This window comes from Artibeus jamaicensis, unplaced genomic scaffold (assembly GCF_021234435.1).
Source record: "Artibeus jamaicensis isolate MK-2021 breed Jamaican fruit bat unplaced genomic scaffold, CSHL_Jam_final contig_515, whole genome shotgun sequence".
Taxonomy (NCBI): domain Eukaryota; kingdom Metazoa; phylum Chordata; class Mammalia; order Chiroptera; family Phyllostomidae; genus Artibeus; species Artibeus jamaicensis.
Genome location: NW_026521869.1, coordinates 3,141,937 through 3,156,478, shown reverse-complemented (window position 1 = coordinate 3,156,478; position 14,542 = coordinate 3,141,937). Strand labels below are relative to the sequence as shown.

Sequence of the window (14,542 nt, the reverse complement as noted above, 5' to 3'; positions counted from 1 at the left end):
AACTTAATTTGGTCAGATAGACAATATGATGTCAAACTGAAAACAGATTTTATTCAGATATCCACAGTTCATTGTATGTGAAGTTAATGTTTTTATCTTGATACTTTAATGTTTAGGGCCCACTATTAGTGGCATAGGCTTCTGAATTAGTCTGTTGAATTTTAGAATTCAAGTAAAGAATACTTCACTAAATAAACTGATTGTCACAATTACTATAAATGTTTTCTCAGTTGTATTTGATAATTTTTACAACTAGCTTAAAAGAGTCCTTGAACACAGAATTGTACCATTGATTTTTTCCTTTTAATTTTCTGGGTTTTTTTTAAACCACTAACAAATAATTCTGTAATTACTTTTCTTGCTTTTTAATTATATTTCATCTTGGAAAATCAAGAAGTTTGTTTTTTCTCATCTCATCTTTTCTTTTCCATTGCTCTTTTTGATATGGGAATATCTGACTGGAATATTTCTTATTTTTTACTAAGTTACGAACACAGTTCATCAATAAATTTAGACTATTACAAGATGACTATAAAAAACATCTTTCTTGGAAGTAGCTCATCTAGCATTTATTTAACTTGAGAATAAAGGATATGGGTAAAATCTTACAAAAGATTTAAACTAATTTTGAGAATACCTAGACAAAATTGTAGGATACATTAAAAAATATACTTTCAGCCCTGATGAGTGTGGCCCGGTTGGCTGGATGTTGTCCTGCAAAGTGAGGATCGTCAGTTTGATTGCCAGTCAGGACAATCAAACCCAACATACCTGGGTTGTGGGTTCTGGCCTTGGGTGGGGCACCTGCAAGAGGCAACAGATTGATTTTTCTCTCCCTCTCTTTCTCCCTTCTCTCACTTCTCTCTAAAATTAAAACAGTAAAATCTTTTTTAAAAAAGTACTTCTATTTATATACAACTGGATAAACTATGTATTATCAAATAGAAGATCATTTGGAGATACACGCAAGAGTAATATGTATTTTGCCCTGGCTGGTGTGACTTAGTGGACTGAGCACTGGCCTGTGAACCAAAGGGTCACCAGTTCGATTCCCAGTCAGGGCACATGGCTGGGTTGCAGGCCAGGTCCCCAGTAGGAGAGGGTGCATGAGTGGCAACCACATACCAATATTTCTGTCTCTTTCTCCCTCCCTTCCCTGTCTCTAAAATTAAATAAATAAAACCTTTTTTTAAAAAAGAAGAAGAATATGCATTTAACAAAAGAGTAATCATCAGTGTGTACTTTCAGAGTATTTGAAAAAATTTTAAGGAGATAAAATCTCCTTAATGATGCTATTTGTTTACTAAACATAGTAGATAACACATTGAAGATACTCAACACATAATAAATTGGGCATTTTGGGCCTTATGTATATTTCAGAAGCTCATACATAAAGGTTTATCAGTTGGTTTTAGAAAGCAGATTTGAAAAATCATGATTTTAAAAAAAAGAAGAGGGCTTTTTTTGTTGTATTAGTGAATATAGTAATCAAATCAGTCTCTGATTTTTTTTGTCTATAAAATATTTTTATTTTTTAAATGCTATTTTATTGATTTATGCTATTACAGTTGTCCTGAAATTTCTCCCTTTGCCCAGCTGCACCCTTCACTCCCCACTCCCTCAGGCAGTACCTTCACCATTGTTCATGTCCATGGGTCATACACGTTAAGTTCTTTAGCTACTCCATTTTCTATATTGTACTTTTGCATCCCCATGGCTATTCTGTAACTGACTACTTATTTGTACTTCTTAATCCCCTCACCTCTTCACCCATTCCCCCACATCCCCCTCCCATCTGGCAGCCATCAAAATACTCTCTGTATCCATAATTCTGTCTCTGTTCTTGTTTGCTTACTTTGTTTTTTAGATTCATTTGTTGATAGATAGGTATTTTTGTCATTTCATTTTTCATAGTTTTGGTCTTCTTTTTCTTATATAAGTCCTTTTAGCATTTCGTATAATGATGGTTTGGTAATGATGAACTCTTTTAGTTTTACCTTGTCTGGGAAGGTCTTTATCTGCCCTTCTGTTCTAAATGATATCTTTGCTGGGTAGAGTAGTCTTGGTGTTACCGAACAGGAGGAGGTCCGAGGGAGGGGCAATACAATATTTGGCCCACCTAGGGATGCCCAAAACAGGGGCCCCTCCAAAAAACAAAATACGAAAATCTACTGGGCCCTTCTGTCCGCCGCCAATTGGAAAGACATCTCTTAATGCCAGAGATTTGTGAAAAGGAAACAAAATGTTTATTTAATGCTATTCAGGCCTAATGCCACCACTAAAATATCATAGTCCTTTAGGGCATACACCTATACCCACACAGCTCCTGCTTCCCCCACTGTCCCAACTCCGGGTACCGTAAATCAGGAAAAGAGCACACGTCTGTATTGCAGGCTGCTGGCACCGTCAGCTGTGTCACTGTGCAGGATCTCGAGTTAATCCAAAGTACTGTGGTACCCTCTCATGGTCCACCGGCAAGAGTCCTCTGCACTCAGTTCCAGTCAAAGTCTCTCCTGCTTTTTCAGGCCACTCGGCCAAACGGGCATCCCAAAGCCGCGTGGGCCTCTTCTACCAAAGCTGCAGGGGTTCACACTCCACCAAAAGCATGTGGCTTTCTTCTTTACCTGGCTGCAGGGATCTCCATTCTGGCAAAGCTGCGTGGTTTTCCCTTTCACCTGGGCAGTTATCGCCTCATGTCCTGGAGCCAGTCTTTTCCAAGCTCTCTCACAGGCCTTCACTCAGGAGCGCAGCCCCTCGTTACATCTTGAGTCCTCAAGCCCTTCTCACTCAGGAGTGCAGACCTTAGTTACATCCTCCTGAGTCCCAGTCTTTCTCACTCAGGAGAGCAGCCCTTAGTTGCCATTCTCCTGAGTCCCCGCTACTCCCTTCTTCCTCGGCCCCAAACTTGGCCACTGCTATTTAACTTATCTATGAAACCAGTTAAGGGTTATACATATGTTAAATAACCATTCCAGAGGTTAGCTGCAAAACTGTTGCTATGCAAAACAGCTCTCAATGGCCTAGCTCCATTCATTTCTTCCCCCTGGGGGGAGGGGTGAGGACATCTTATATGTCTCTCCAATATTCCTATACACTTTGAATTCTGGACACCATTCCAAATCTTTTTTGGGGGCCCCCCCCTGGCTGCACCCTGTATCATTGGCTGTAGGTCCCTGCTTTTTACGACTTTGAATATTTCTTGCCAGTTCTTTTTAGCCTGAAAAGTTTCTTTTGAAAAATAATTTGCCAGTCTTATAGGAACTTCCTTGTAAGTAACTACCTACTTTTCTCTTACTACTTTTTAAAGATTCTCTTTATCTTTAACCTTTGGCATTTTCATTATGATGTGTCTTGGAGTGGGTGTCTTTGGGTCCATCTTGTTTGGGATTCTCTGTGCTCGCTGGACTTGCATGTATATTCACCAAATTACAGAATTTTTCTTTCATTATTTTGTCAAATTATTCCAATTTCTTGCTCTTCCTCTTCTCCTTCTGACACCCTTGTGATGTGAATGTTGGATCTCTTGAAGTTGTCCCAGAGGCTTCTTATACTGTCCTTGTTTTTAATTCTTTTTTCTTCTTGTTCTGTTTCATTGTTTTTTTCTTCCTTGTGGTCCAAATCATTGATTTGATTCTCGGCTTCATCCAGTCTGCTGATTTTTCCCTGTAAATTATTTTTCATTTTAATTAGTGTATCATTTGTTTCTGACTCAGTCTTTTTTATACTGTTGAGGTCCTTACTAAATTCCTTGAGTATCCTTGTAGCCAATGTTTTGAACTCTGCATCTGATTGATTGCTTATCTCCCTTTTGTTTAGTTCTTTTTCTGGAGTTTTGATCTGTTCTTTCATTTGAAAGAAATGAAAGAACATTTTTCCTTGTTTCCTGTGTTTGCTTCTATATATTAGGTAGAGCTGCTTTGACTCAGTGTCTTGGTAGTGTGGCCTAATGTAGGTAGGTGTCCTGTAAGGTCCAGTGGCATAGGCTCCCATATCACCCAAGCTGGGTACTCGAGGTGCACCCTTTGTGTGGGCTGAGTACACCCTCCTCTTATAGTTGAGCCTTGGTTGCTGTTGGCAGATCGGTGGGAGGGATTTAGCCACACCAGTCAGCTGCAAGGATTTGCTGTGACCACTGACCACCAACCTTTGCCCTCTATGGAGGATCAGCTATACAGGGGCAGGGTGGTGCTCCAGCATGGTCTATAGCTATCCACTGGGTGCACTGGCCCTGGGGTTTCCCAGGTACTGCAGGACAAGGTCAGCTCCCACCTGTGTTTTGTACAAGGCCACCCTATCTGAGCTGTAAAGCAATCTGAGATGGCTTCTCTTTTTCCCAGGCTTGGTGAAGCCAAGCTGTGAATCTAGACTGGCTGCCACCAGTGCCAGACCTGGGGCCTACTGAGGCCAGCTGTTGTTTATTTGAGAGGATTTGTTTTAAGAAGTTGTAAAGCATGAGCCAAAACTAGCCATTCATATGGAAAAGCATCTTGGGTGGGCCCATAAGTTGGGTGGGGCAGAATCTCTCAGGAATCTCCAAGGCAGGTCAGAAAGTGTTATCCAGGTTGATGGAGTCTTAGATGTGGCACCAGCTTGCGAGCTCTGTGGGGGGAGGGGTTCTTCAAGAGGAACTGCTTGAAGTTCCAGCAGTTTCCTCCACAGACTCAATCCCTGCTTTTTTTTTTTTTTTTTTTTTTGCTATAATTAAGTTGTGGGGATTTATCTTCCTAGCACTAGAAGTCTGGGCTGAAGGGCCAGGTCTGGGTCTGGGACTCCTCACTTTCAAGATATCCCTCTTTAATTTTTTTCCATCACACACGTGTTGAGGCACCAGCCCATTCCATATCTGTGCCCCTCCTACTAGTCTGTATGGATGTGGTTTCTTTAATTCTGTAGTTGTTAGACTTCCATTCAATGCGATTTCTGATGGTTCTGAGTGATGGCCATTCTATTTTTTAGTTGTAATTTTGATGTAGTTGTGTAAAGAGGAGAGCCATGTCTGCCTATGCCACCATCTTAACTAGAAGTCTTGTTTTATTTCTTAATGTGAAGTATTTAAGTTTTGATATTCTTTTAAGTTTTTAAATTCTAAATGCTCTTTAGTTGGGGAAAGAGTTAAAGTTATAGTTATTCTCTTGTAATTGTCCATATTAACTATAATTAAGCATTATTTACCTATGATGTCATGCTGTGCTCTTCACTAAAATTACCCAATCCAAAAATGCCCCTGATTTTGAATACTAGACACTTTTACATTCAGGCATGTAGGTTACAAAAGTACAGAAGATAGGTCTTTTATCTCATATGAGACAGCTATGCTTTCCTTTAAAATTTTCTCAGTAATCTTTTATATGTTTTAAAACAATTTTTAAAGGTTTTATTTGTTTAATTTTAGAGAGAGGGGAAGGGATGGGGGAAGAGAGGGAGAGAAATATCAGTGTGAGAGAGAAACATCAACTCTCTGCCTCTCTTATGTGCTCCAACCAGGGATCAAACCCGCAACCCAGGCATGTGCCCTGACTAGAGTCGAGCAGCAACCTCACACTTGGCAGAAGGACGCCCAACCAAGGGAGCCACGCTGGTCAGGGCTGATATATTTTAATTTTTGTCTTTTAAAAAAAATTTTATGCATATAAGTGAAGGCGTATGTGCCTCCATTATACTTCTTTTCTCCTAAGGAAAAAATTATTGAATTTATATTTACTCACTCTCAACACGTAGTCTCAGAAATTTACATCAGAACTGTATATATTTTTATCAGACTAATCTGTTCTGGGTATGGCTAATTGAAGAGAACACAAAATCTATAATCATAGTATATTCATAAACAAATCTGTTTACCTTGCATTTAGGTAAGGGTACTAAGTGATTTTTTTCATATTTTGTATGTTTCAAGTTACTCTTAGTTGAGGTATCTGAGAAAACAATGGTTGTTCAGCTTCAATAACTTCTGAGCTACCAATAATGGATATGTATATTTCAGTTTGTTTAACATTACTTCTGATGATCTTGGCTGTTATTTATGATTGTATAATTGGAGTTAATCCTTAAGGAAGTTGTAGATCTTAAGGGTAAACTTGGATCTGAGCACTGTCTGGATTAACTTGCCATGTTATCTAGTCAGTAAGTGAATACTCTTGTATAAATTTTGTTTTGCCAGTAAGTTATTCCACAGTTTCATTCTACTAAATTGTTGCCCTTTCATTTCTTCAGCATATCAAAGAGGAAAAACAAGAATTTGAACTTCTACCTTCAGCTGGAGGACCATTTAACATCTCCATCAATGGAGGTAAGAGCCTGTTGGTTTTTTACTTCTAGTTTTTTTAACCATTTCAAAGCATATAGTTCTTAAGTTTAAGTTAGAAATATTTTGCTGCAGGTTGTAGAAGGTGAAAAAGAAGAACTCAGTTATCATTTAGTTATGTGTAATTAGTGTCTTAGAAATGGTGGGATGTTCTTGCACCTATGTAATAGAAACTATATGATCTTTATTATTCCATTTTAAGCAGTCTGTAAAGTGCGGTGTCTTACTTGATTTTCCACAGATCTCAACAGCTTCTGTTAAAAATTAATCACAAGTAATAATTAGAAATTAGAATTGTTTTCTTCTTTGGGTATGTATATAAAAGTTGATATGTGTAATATTTTTTCTTGTAACAAAAACTTTGACTTGGGTGTATTATATCTTTATTGCAGATATTGATGGTTTAATAACTCGGGCTTTGTTGATGGGTAACTTTGAGAGTGCTGTTGACCTTTGTTTACATGATAACCGCATGGCTGATGCCATAATATTGGCCATAGCAGGTGGACAAGAACTCTTGGCCCAAACCCAGAAGAAATACTTTGCAAAATCACAAAGCAAAATTACCAGGGTATGTTATTTTAAAAATAGATAAACAAACAGTAACTTTTATCTGATTATAAAAGCAATACACTTATATTATAAATGACTGAAATACAGAAAACAACCCAAAAAAACCCATCCATAATTTCTTGACCCAGAAATAGTGATTGTTCATAGTTTGGCATGATTATTTCAATTTTTATTCTTTTAAAAAATTTTAAATTTATTGATTTTAGAAAGAGAGCTATAGAGGGGAAGGAAGAGAGAGAGAAAGAAACATCAATTTGTTGTTCCACTTATTTATACATTTATTGGTTGACTCTTATATGTGTTTGATTGGGGATTGAACCGCAACCTTGGCATATCTGGACAACGCTCAGACCAATGGAGCTATCTAGCCAGGCAATTTTTCTTCTTTATGTATAAAATCAATAATAGTGTTCTCCCTGGCTGGTGTAGCTCAGTGGATTGAGCACAGGCCTCTGAAGCAAAGGGTTGCCAGTTCAATTCCTGTTTAGGGCACGTGCCTGGGTTGCAGGCCAGGTCTCCAGTGGGGGATACATGAGAGGTAACCACACATTGATATTTCTTTCCCACTCTTTCTCCTTCCCATCCCCTCTCTCTAAAAATAAATACATATTTTTTAAAATAATAAAATAAAATCAATAATACTTTTTATGTTTTTTTATTGTGAAAAAGATAGAATATAGAAATTTTTTTAATCCTCTCCTGAGGACAATTTTTCATTGCTTTTAGAAAGAGGAAGGGGGAAAAAGAGAGAAACATCGATGTGAGAAACATTGATTTGGCTGCCTCTCGTAGGCTCCCCAACTGGGGATCAAACCCGCAACCTAGTATGTGCCCTGACCAGGAATCAAACCCATAACCTTTTAGTGTATGGGACTATTCTCCAACCAAATGAGCCACACTGTCCAGGGTTAGAAAATTTTAAAGATAAGTATTTAACACCCTCTAATTCTTTCATCAGATTGGTGTCTCTCAATCTCAAATTGGCTCCAGCTTTCCCTACTTCTTCCTGTATATTTGTAGAATTTTGAAAAACAGAATCAGGATCATATATGTATATATGTGTGTGTGGTTTTGCTTATAAATATTATCACAAACATTTTCCCATACTATTAAAGATTCTTACAAAAATTTTAATTGGTCTACAAAATTCTATAGTAAGGATATATTTTTTCCCTTACTTGGGGGTGTTTAGGTAGTTTCTGATATTTCCTAGTACTGAAAAGTTAGTGATAAAGATCCTTGTTATGCCTAAAGATCTGTGAGAATTTCTAATTATTTAATCATGTTACAGTCCTAGGAAAGGAATTTCTGGAGCAGAGGGTCTAAACATTTTTAAGTCCCTGCTTGATGTTATTATTTTCTTCTAATAAACGTTGTTTGAGCCCTGGCTGGTGTAGCTCAGTGGATTGAGCACAGGCCTGCGAACCAGAGGATCACAATTCGATTCCCAGTCAGGGCATATGCCTGGGTTGCAGGCCAGTTCCTTGCAGACCAGTTCCCAGCAGGGGATGCACTAGAGGCAACCATACATTGATATTTCTCTTCCCTTCTCCTTCCCCTCTAAAGATAAGTAAATAAAATCTTTAAAAAAAAAAAAATCCACATTTTAAAAAAAAAAGGTTGTCTCAGATTTCAGTCCTTTTAGCATTGGTTGCTGTCAGTCTCCTCAGCCTTGTCTCTTCTCACTTTCTTCCCTATTATTTTTTAGCCACTCTGGCCGCCTTTCAGTTCCTCACACATTCCATGTGCCTTTCTCTTTTGGGACTTTGTACCTAGTGTTCCCTTGGCCTGGAATATTTTCTTTCCTCCTTGATGAAATTAATTCTGACTTCGTATCAAATGTCTGTATGCTTAGAAAGTTGTTCTTGATCCATCAGACCAGGTTATGACTTTCTGTTAAATGTTTTGATAACACTTTATACTTTTTCTTCTCAGAATTTTATAAAGTGTGTTGTGATATTTTTTAAAGGAAAAATAATACCACATTCTATGTTAGTTGGTTCAAGGATATATTTCACTTTGCTGCTATTTATTCTACATGAAATATTATGAATGATAAGTTTTTTAAAGATATGATAGATTAGCCAGAATTAGTTATTATTAATATACCAAAGACTTTTAATATTCCCCTTTTTCTTTCCCAAGCTAATTACTGCAGTGGTGATGAAGAACTGGAAAGAGATTGTTGAGTCTTGTGACCTTAAAAATTGGAGAGAGGCTTTAGCCGCAGTATTGACTTACGCTAAACCTGATGAGTTTTCAGGCCTTTGTGGTAAGAAAATGAGCTTTATATTATGTATTTGGCATGGTACATTGTAAATAAAATTGACAAGTACTAGAAATTTTCAATCCTATCAAGATGGAGACATTAGGTAAACACTCCTTCTTTCCACGCACAACTACAACCAAAAGTACAGATAGACTACAAAACAGATACCACCCAGAATTGTCAGAAAACATGACTATATGGCAGTCTGACAACCAAGGATTTAAAGAAGCCACATTCATCCAGATGTGTAGGAGGGGTGGAGATGCGGAGAGACGTGGAGAGGTGCCAAGAGATGCAGAGTGGTGCACAGAGACATGGAGAGATGTGGAGTGGCACAGAGAGGTGTGGAGACACAGAAGTTGGTCACACATCCATGTGTGGAGGATGAAAATCAGGAGGGATACCTTGGGATCAAGGGGTCCCAGCCCCAGACAATGCAGCTCAGGGTTCCAGCACCAGAAGGATAAGTCCCCATAACTTCTGGCTGTAAAAACCAGTATGGGTGGGAGCTGCAGAATTCTCAGGAGACTCCTCTTAAAGGGACTGCAACTAACTTAGGACTTATGCAGACTCACCCCCTCCGGGATTCAGCATCGGGGCAACAGCTAGAGGGTACCAGTGGCATATGGGGAGAAATTGAAGTTGGCAAAAAGGCAAGTGCTGGGAGACAGCTTCCTCCTGGGCAAAACTCTGGAGACCAGGCAGCGGCATTATCCCCTCTCCAAGCCCTTCCCCACACAGAGCCACAGAGTGGTGACAAAGGCTGCCCTCACCCTGGCGATTATCAAAGGCTCTGCCCCATACAACTTACAAGTGAGCTTTTCTACAGTGGGCTACATTACTAAGATGGGGAGTCAAAGCCTCTCTGTACAAGGACCTACAACCTATTCTGCAACAAATTATTCTCTCCAGCAAAGTTGTCATTTAGAATGGAGGGGCAGATAAAGTGCTTCCCAAACAAAAAACTAAAGGAGTACATCATCACCAAGCCACTATATGAAATGCTAAAGGAAATTATATAATAAAAAAGATCAAAACTTTAACATTAAAATGGCAATAAATTCACAATTATGAACAATTGAATCTAAAAAACAAACTAAGCAAACAGGCAGTACATCAGTTGGAGGAATGGACATCATTTGGAGGGTTATCAGTTTAGAGGGGGAAGAGGGTGACTAGAGGATAAGGTCCAGGGATTAAGAAATACAAATTGGTGCTTACAAAATAGACAGGGATGTTAAGAACAGTATAGGTAATGGAGTAGCCAAAGAACTTGTCATGCACAACTCATGACATGAACCTAGGTTATTGTTCGAGTGGAGTGGGGTACTGGAAAAAGAGCAACAAAGGGGAAAAATTGGGACAACTGTAATAGCATAATCAATAAAATATATTTTAAAATTATAGAAATTCATATATCACAAATGTGTGTTTAGTTTGGCCTCTTTGAAACTATATTATGCATGTACTGATTTTTAAAAAAAATACAATATCTTACCTTGGAGGAAAAAAGAAATTTTCATAAACCTACCAATCACAAATAAGAAAAAGGAGTTCTCATTTGAATGCTTTTTCCAGAATTATTAGCTACATTAATTCTCCATATCTAATCATTATTTTTAATAATACTGTTTAATGATTTTGATTTCAGACAGACCAGACTTAGAATCTTGTTTCTGGCACTTACTAGCTGTACAGCCTAGTCAAAAATGCGTTCTAAGCCTTGGTCTGTTCTTATGTAAAATGATACATAATCAGCTCTCACTTAATAAATATTAGCTTGATAAAATTAATAATTATAGCCTGTCTTGTGCGGCTTAGTGGGTTTCACATTGTGTGCCAAACTGAAAGATTGCTGGTTCAATTCCAGGTCAGGGGACAGGCCTGGGTTATGCGCCAACTCCCCAGTTGGGGTCTGTGAGAGGCAACTGATTGATGTTATCTCTCACTCATCGATGTTTCTTTCCCTCTGTCTCTCCCTTCCTTTCCCTCACTCTAAAATCTTTAAAAAAAATTAATAATTAAACATTTGAGTAGAAATTATCATGAAAGCCATGACTAAACTAGTGACTAAGTAATAATATTTATCAGTAAGAATGAAAACTTTAGACTGCTTAGTGTGGAAGGAACAGCAATTTGTCAACTTGAAAGTATTGTAAGAATATGAAAATTAAAAGATAACAACTTTATTATTATAAATAATTTATAGTAATCTTAGCTGTCATTGATATTTATTACAGTTGTGCCATATTTTAAACTACTGCTTACAAAAGCATCTGATGTGATGAATTGGAGTTAGATGCTTATTAGGATTTTTCTGTACAAATATTGTTTCCATTTTTTCCCCCTAATATAATTAATGTAAATCCATTCTATAGCTAGGTATAGAATCTTGTCACTTGGAGTCTTGTCTATTATATATGATTTGTCATGCACTTTTATTTCATTTGACAAATATTTACCGAGACTTTACATGGCACAGTGATTTTCTACCTGCTACTCACTGGTTGTGAAGTTTATACTTTTGAAAATTTTTATTGGGCTGCTCACAATTTCGCATACAGAGTGCCTTAGATATAATCTTATTTTGTTTCTCTTTTGATCTGTAGATCTTTTGGGAACCAGGCTTGAAAGTGAAGGTGATAGCCCCCTGCAGAGTCAGGCATGTCTCTGCTATATTTGTGCAGGCAATGTAGAGAAATTAGTTGCATGTTGGACTAAAGCTCAAGATAGAAGCAACCCGTTGTCACTTCAGGTTAGTATCTTTGAAACCTTTTTAATTGTCTGTCACCCTGTTTATAGTCTAGAAGTTGATTGGTTCTAGTTCATTGCTTTTACCCTTAGTTATTTACATTTTAGAAGTTCTTTTTACCAGATAATGATATATATTTATTGCTGTATTTTGAGGGACAAAGTTTGAGGTGATGTTATAGTGAAAAGGGGTTGCAATAGTTTATGAGGTCAGGGTTGTGATTTGGTACTTAATTGGGGAAAGTAGATACCAAGGCCATGAAAACAGCCCTTTACCTCTTTTTTCTTCATGCTCCTCTCTCTGCCTCCAGTGATCCTGTCTGTTTTGGGCAAAGAATCAATGCAGGGTAACCAATGGGAGGCGTCCCCAGTACCGATAGAGAATCTTCATGGTTAAGGGGAAGTGAAAGTAAGAGATCAGTGTATTCCCGTGTAGCACTAATATGTGGACAAGCGAGAAGTAAAAAATTATTTTCAGGCACTGAGTAATTATCTATTTAAATTTTTTCCCTAAGGATTTAATCAGCAGTGTCTCATGATATTTCAATCTAACATTTCTTTTTTTTTTCCTGGAAAGAGGTTTATAGGAGGTTTGTTGCTTTAAAGATTACTCTGTTGAAACTGAAAATCTGGTAGGAAATCCAGGTTTCCTTCTATGTGCTTCTGAGAGAAAACACTTGTTTCACACTTTTGGATTTGTGTATTTATAAAGAGCAATAGGTAGGATATTCTTGTGTTTTATACCTGAAGCATAGCTCCCCATTGTTGAAAGAATTGGTATTGAACAGCAATATGAGAAACTTTGGGTTGAAATAGTAGTCCCATTTGTAGGTCACCTCGTAGTACTATTTTTATAATATAGATAATATGATGTTTTCACTCATAGTTTCTCCTGTTCCTGCTAGAACCCAACTTTCTGCCTTTGGACACTTTGGATATTTGCCTCTTTTAAGCTCACAGATATCTGGCAGTTTAAGGATGTTTAGGAGAGGGTGGTAACCTGTGCCCTATTCATGAGTAAGAGACCTTCTTCCTCCTTTTTCAGTTACTTAAATGGTGGCAAACTATTCCAGACCTTTCTAAGAGAGATAATAGGTACTGTACTTTTAGTAGGTTTTGGAAATCTTAGTAATTATATTTTCCTGTTTCCTTTTATACAGATATTGGTATCTTTCTCTTTTACTTCCTTTCTTTTTCTCACTTAGGATCTGATTGAGAAAGTCGTCATCCTACGAAAAGCTGTACAACTCACCCAAGCCATGGACATTAACACTATAGGAGTTCTTCTGGCTGAGAAGATGAGTCAGTATGCCAGTTTGTTGGCAGCCCAGGGCAGTATTGCTGCAGCCTTGGCTTTTCTTCCTGAAAGCACCAACCAGGTAATTATATTTGGTTGTCTTTCTTATTTTAATATCTGAGTAAAGTGAGCCCAGTAGATAGCACTCAGTATTAAACACACATGCTAGTAGGTGGAATGTTTTGGAGCAGTTGAATGTCTGTCACCTGAGTATAAGTGAATATTTTGTCTGACAATTTTTCAAGGATCATTTTAGGAGTGCCCTTAAAACTGTGTCAAAGATATAGTATGCTCTTGTAGTATGATAGAGCTCTTTGTACAGAGGGTCACAGTATTTGAGGAAATAAATGGGAAAAGGACTAATTTTGTTTCTTAAGCCAGATGCTACTTCTGTGTACAGGGGCCTTTGTAGGACTCTTCTTTGTTGAAAAGCTGTAAGTATTAATGCTTAATCAGACTAGTGGGTTGTTATGTCAGAATTCCCACAAGTTCCATCCCAGATATTAGCAAAGAAGTCCATTCTGTATGCCATCAGTCTGACACCATCTATGAGCAAGTTTATTTTTTAAGTATTCAAGGCAGAGAGAACTACACTACTTCCTAATTTAGTTTCCTTATTTGGTGTGTAATAAAACTCAGGGTTTTTCATGGTTTGATTTTAATTCAATTCAGTGAGTAACTGAGTATACAGTGCCAATTTTTTTCCAAGATCTTGGAAAAAAAATGCCAGGATCTTTTCCCTGGGGGAATTTCCAAACTCAGAATGATGGTAGACGAACAAACATAGGATTCCACAACTGCAGGGTGCTATGGTAGAGGCAGTAGCACTGTGGGAGCACAGAAGATAGAAACCTAAAACCCATCATGGGGCATGGGTGGAGTCAAGATGGGATCTGAGGAAAGTTTTCCATAAACCGGGTATTTATATCTATACTGTGTGTCTGACAGAACTTAATTTTGAACCTTCTAAGTATTTTAGTTCTATACTTTTTATTGTGAACTTTATTCTGTTCTTATGGGTTTGGTGTTTTGTGTGTGTGTGTTTTGTTTTTTTTTTTAGTTAAAATTGTTTTCAGTATTTTGTTTGTTCTAGAGAATTATCAGTAAATTTCATAGAGTAAACACAGCTGTGTTCCAAGACCTTGGAGTTTTGATTCTCCAGTTGGTTTTATATATACTTACATGTAGAAGACAGCCCATATCTTTCTCAAGTGTTAAGCATATTGGGTAGAATAGAAACTTAGTCTTTATGATGACTTTAGCTTAATAGTTTTTTTTTTAATTACGACTTTTTTTTTAACAAAGTCATTTTTTTTTTTTTTTTTTTGGTTTTTATGTATTTATCTTTAGA

At 37.5% G+C, this 14,542-nt stretch overlaps 1 protein-coding gene across 28 annotated transcripts in view; it reads left to right on the top strand.

Moving 5' to 3' along the window:
- Window positions 1-14,542, top strand: part of SEC31A (SEC31 homolog A, COPII coat complex component) — an 83,454-nt gene that overhangs the window by 42,157 nt on the left and 26,755 nt on the right. For all 28 annotated transcript variants that reach the window (XM_053668890.1, XM_053668884.1, XM_053668881.1 and 25 more), the window contains 5 exons: window positions 6,211-6,286; window positions 6,694-6,872; window positions 9,020-9,146; window positions 11,753-11,898; window positions 13,100-13,273. In XM_053668890.1, the coding sequence (XP_053524865.1) occupies window positions 6,211-6,286; window positions 6,694-6,872; window positions 9,020-9,146; window positions 11,753-11,898; window positions 13,100-13,273 (702 nt within the window). The remainder of the gene's footprint in view (window positions 1-6,210; window positions 6,287-6,693; window positions 6,873-9,019; window positions 9,147-11,752; window positions 11,899-13,099; window positions 13,274-14,542) is intronic.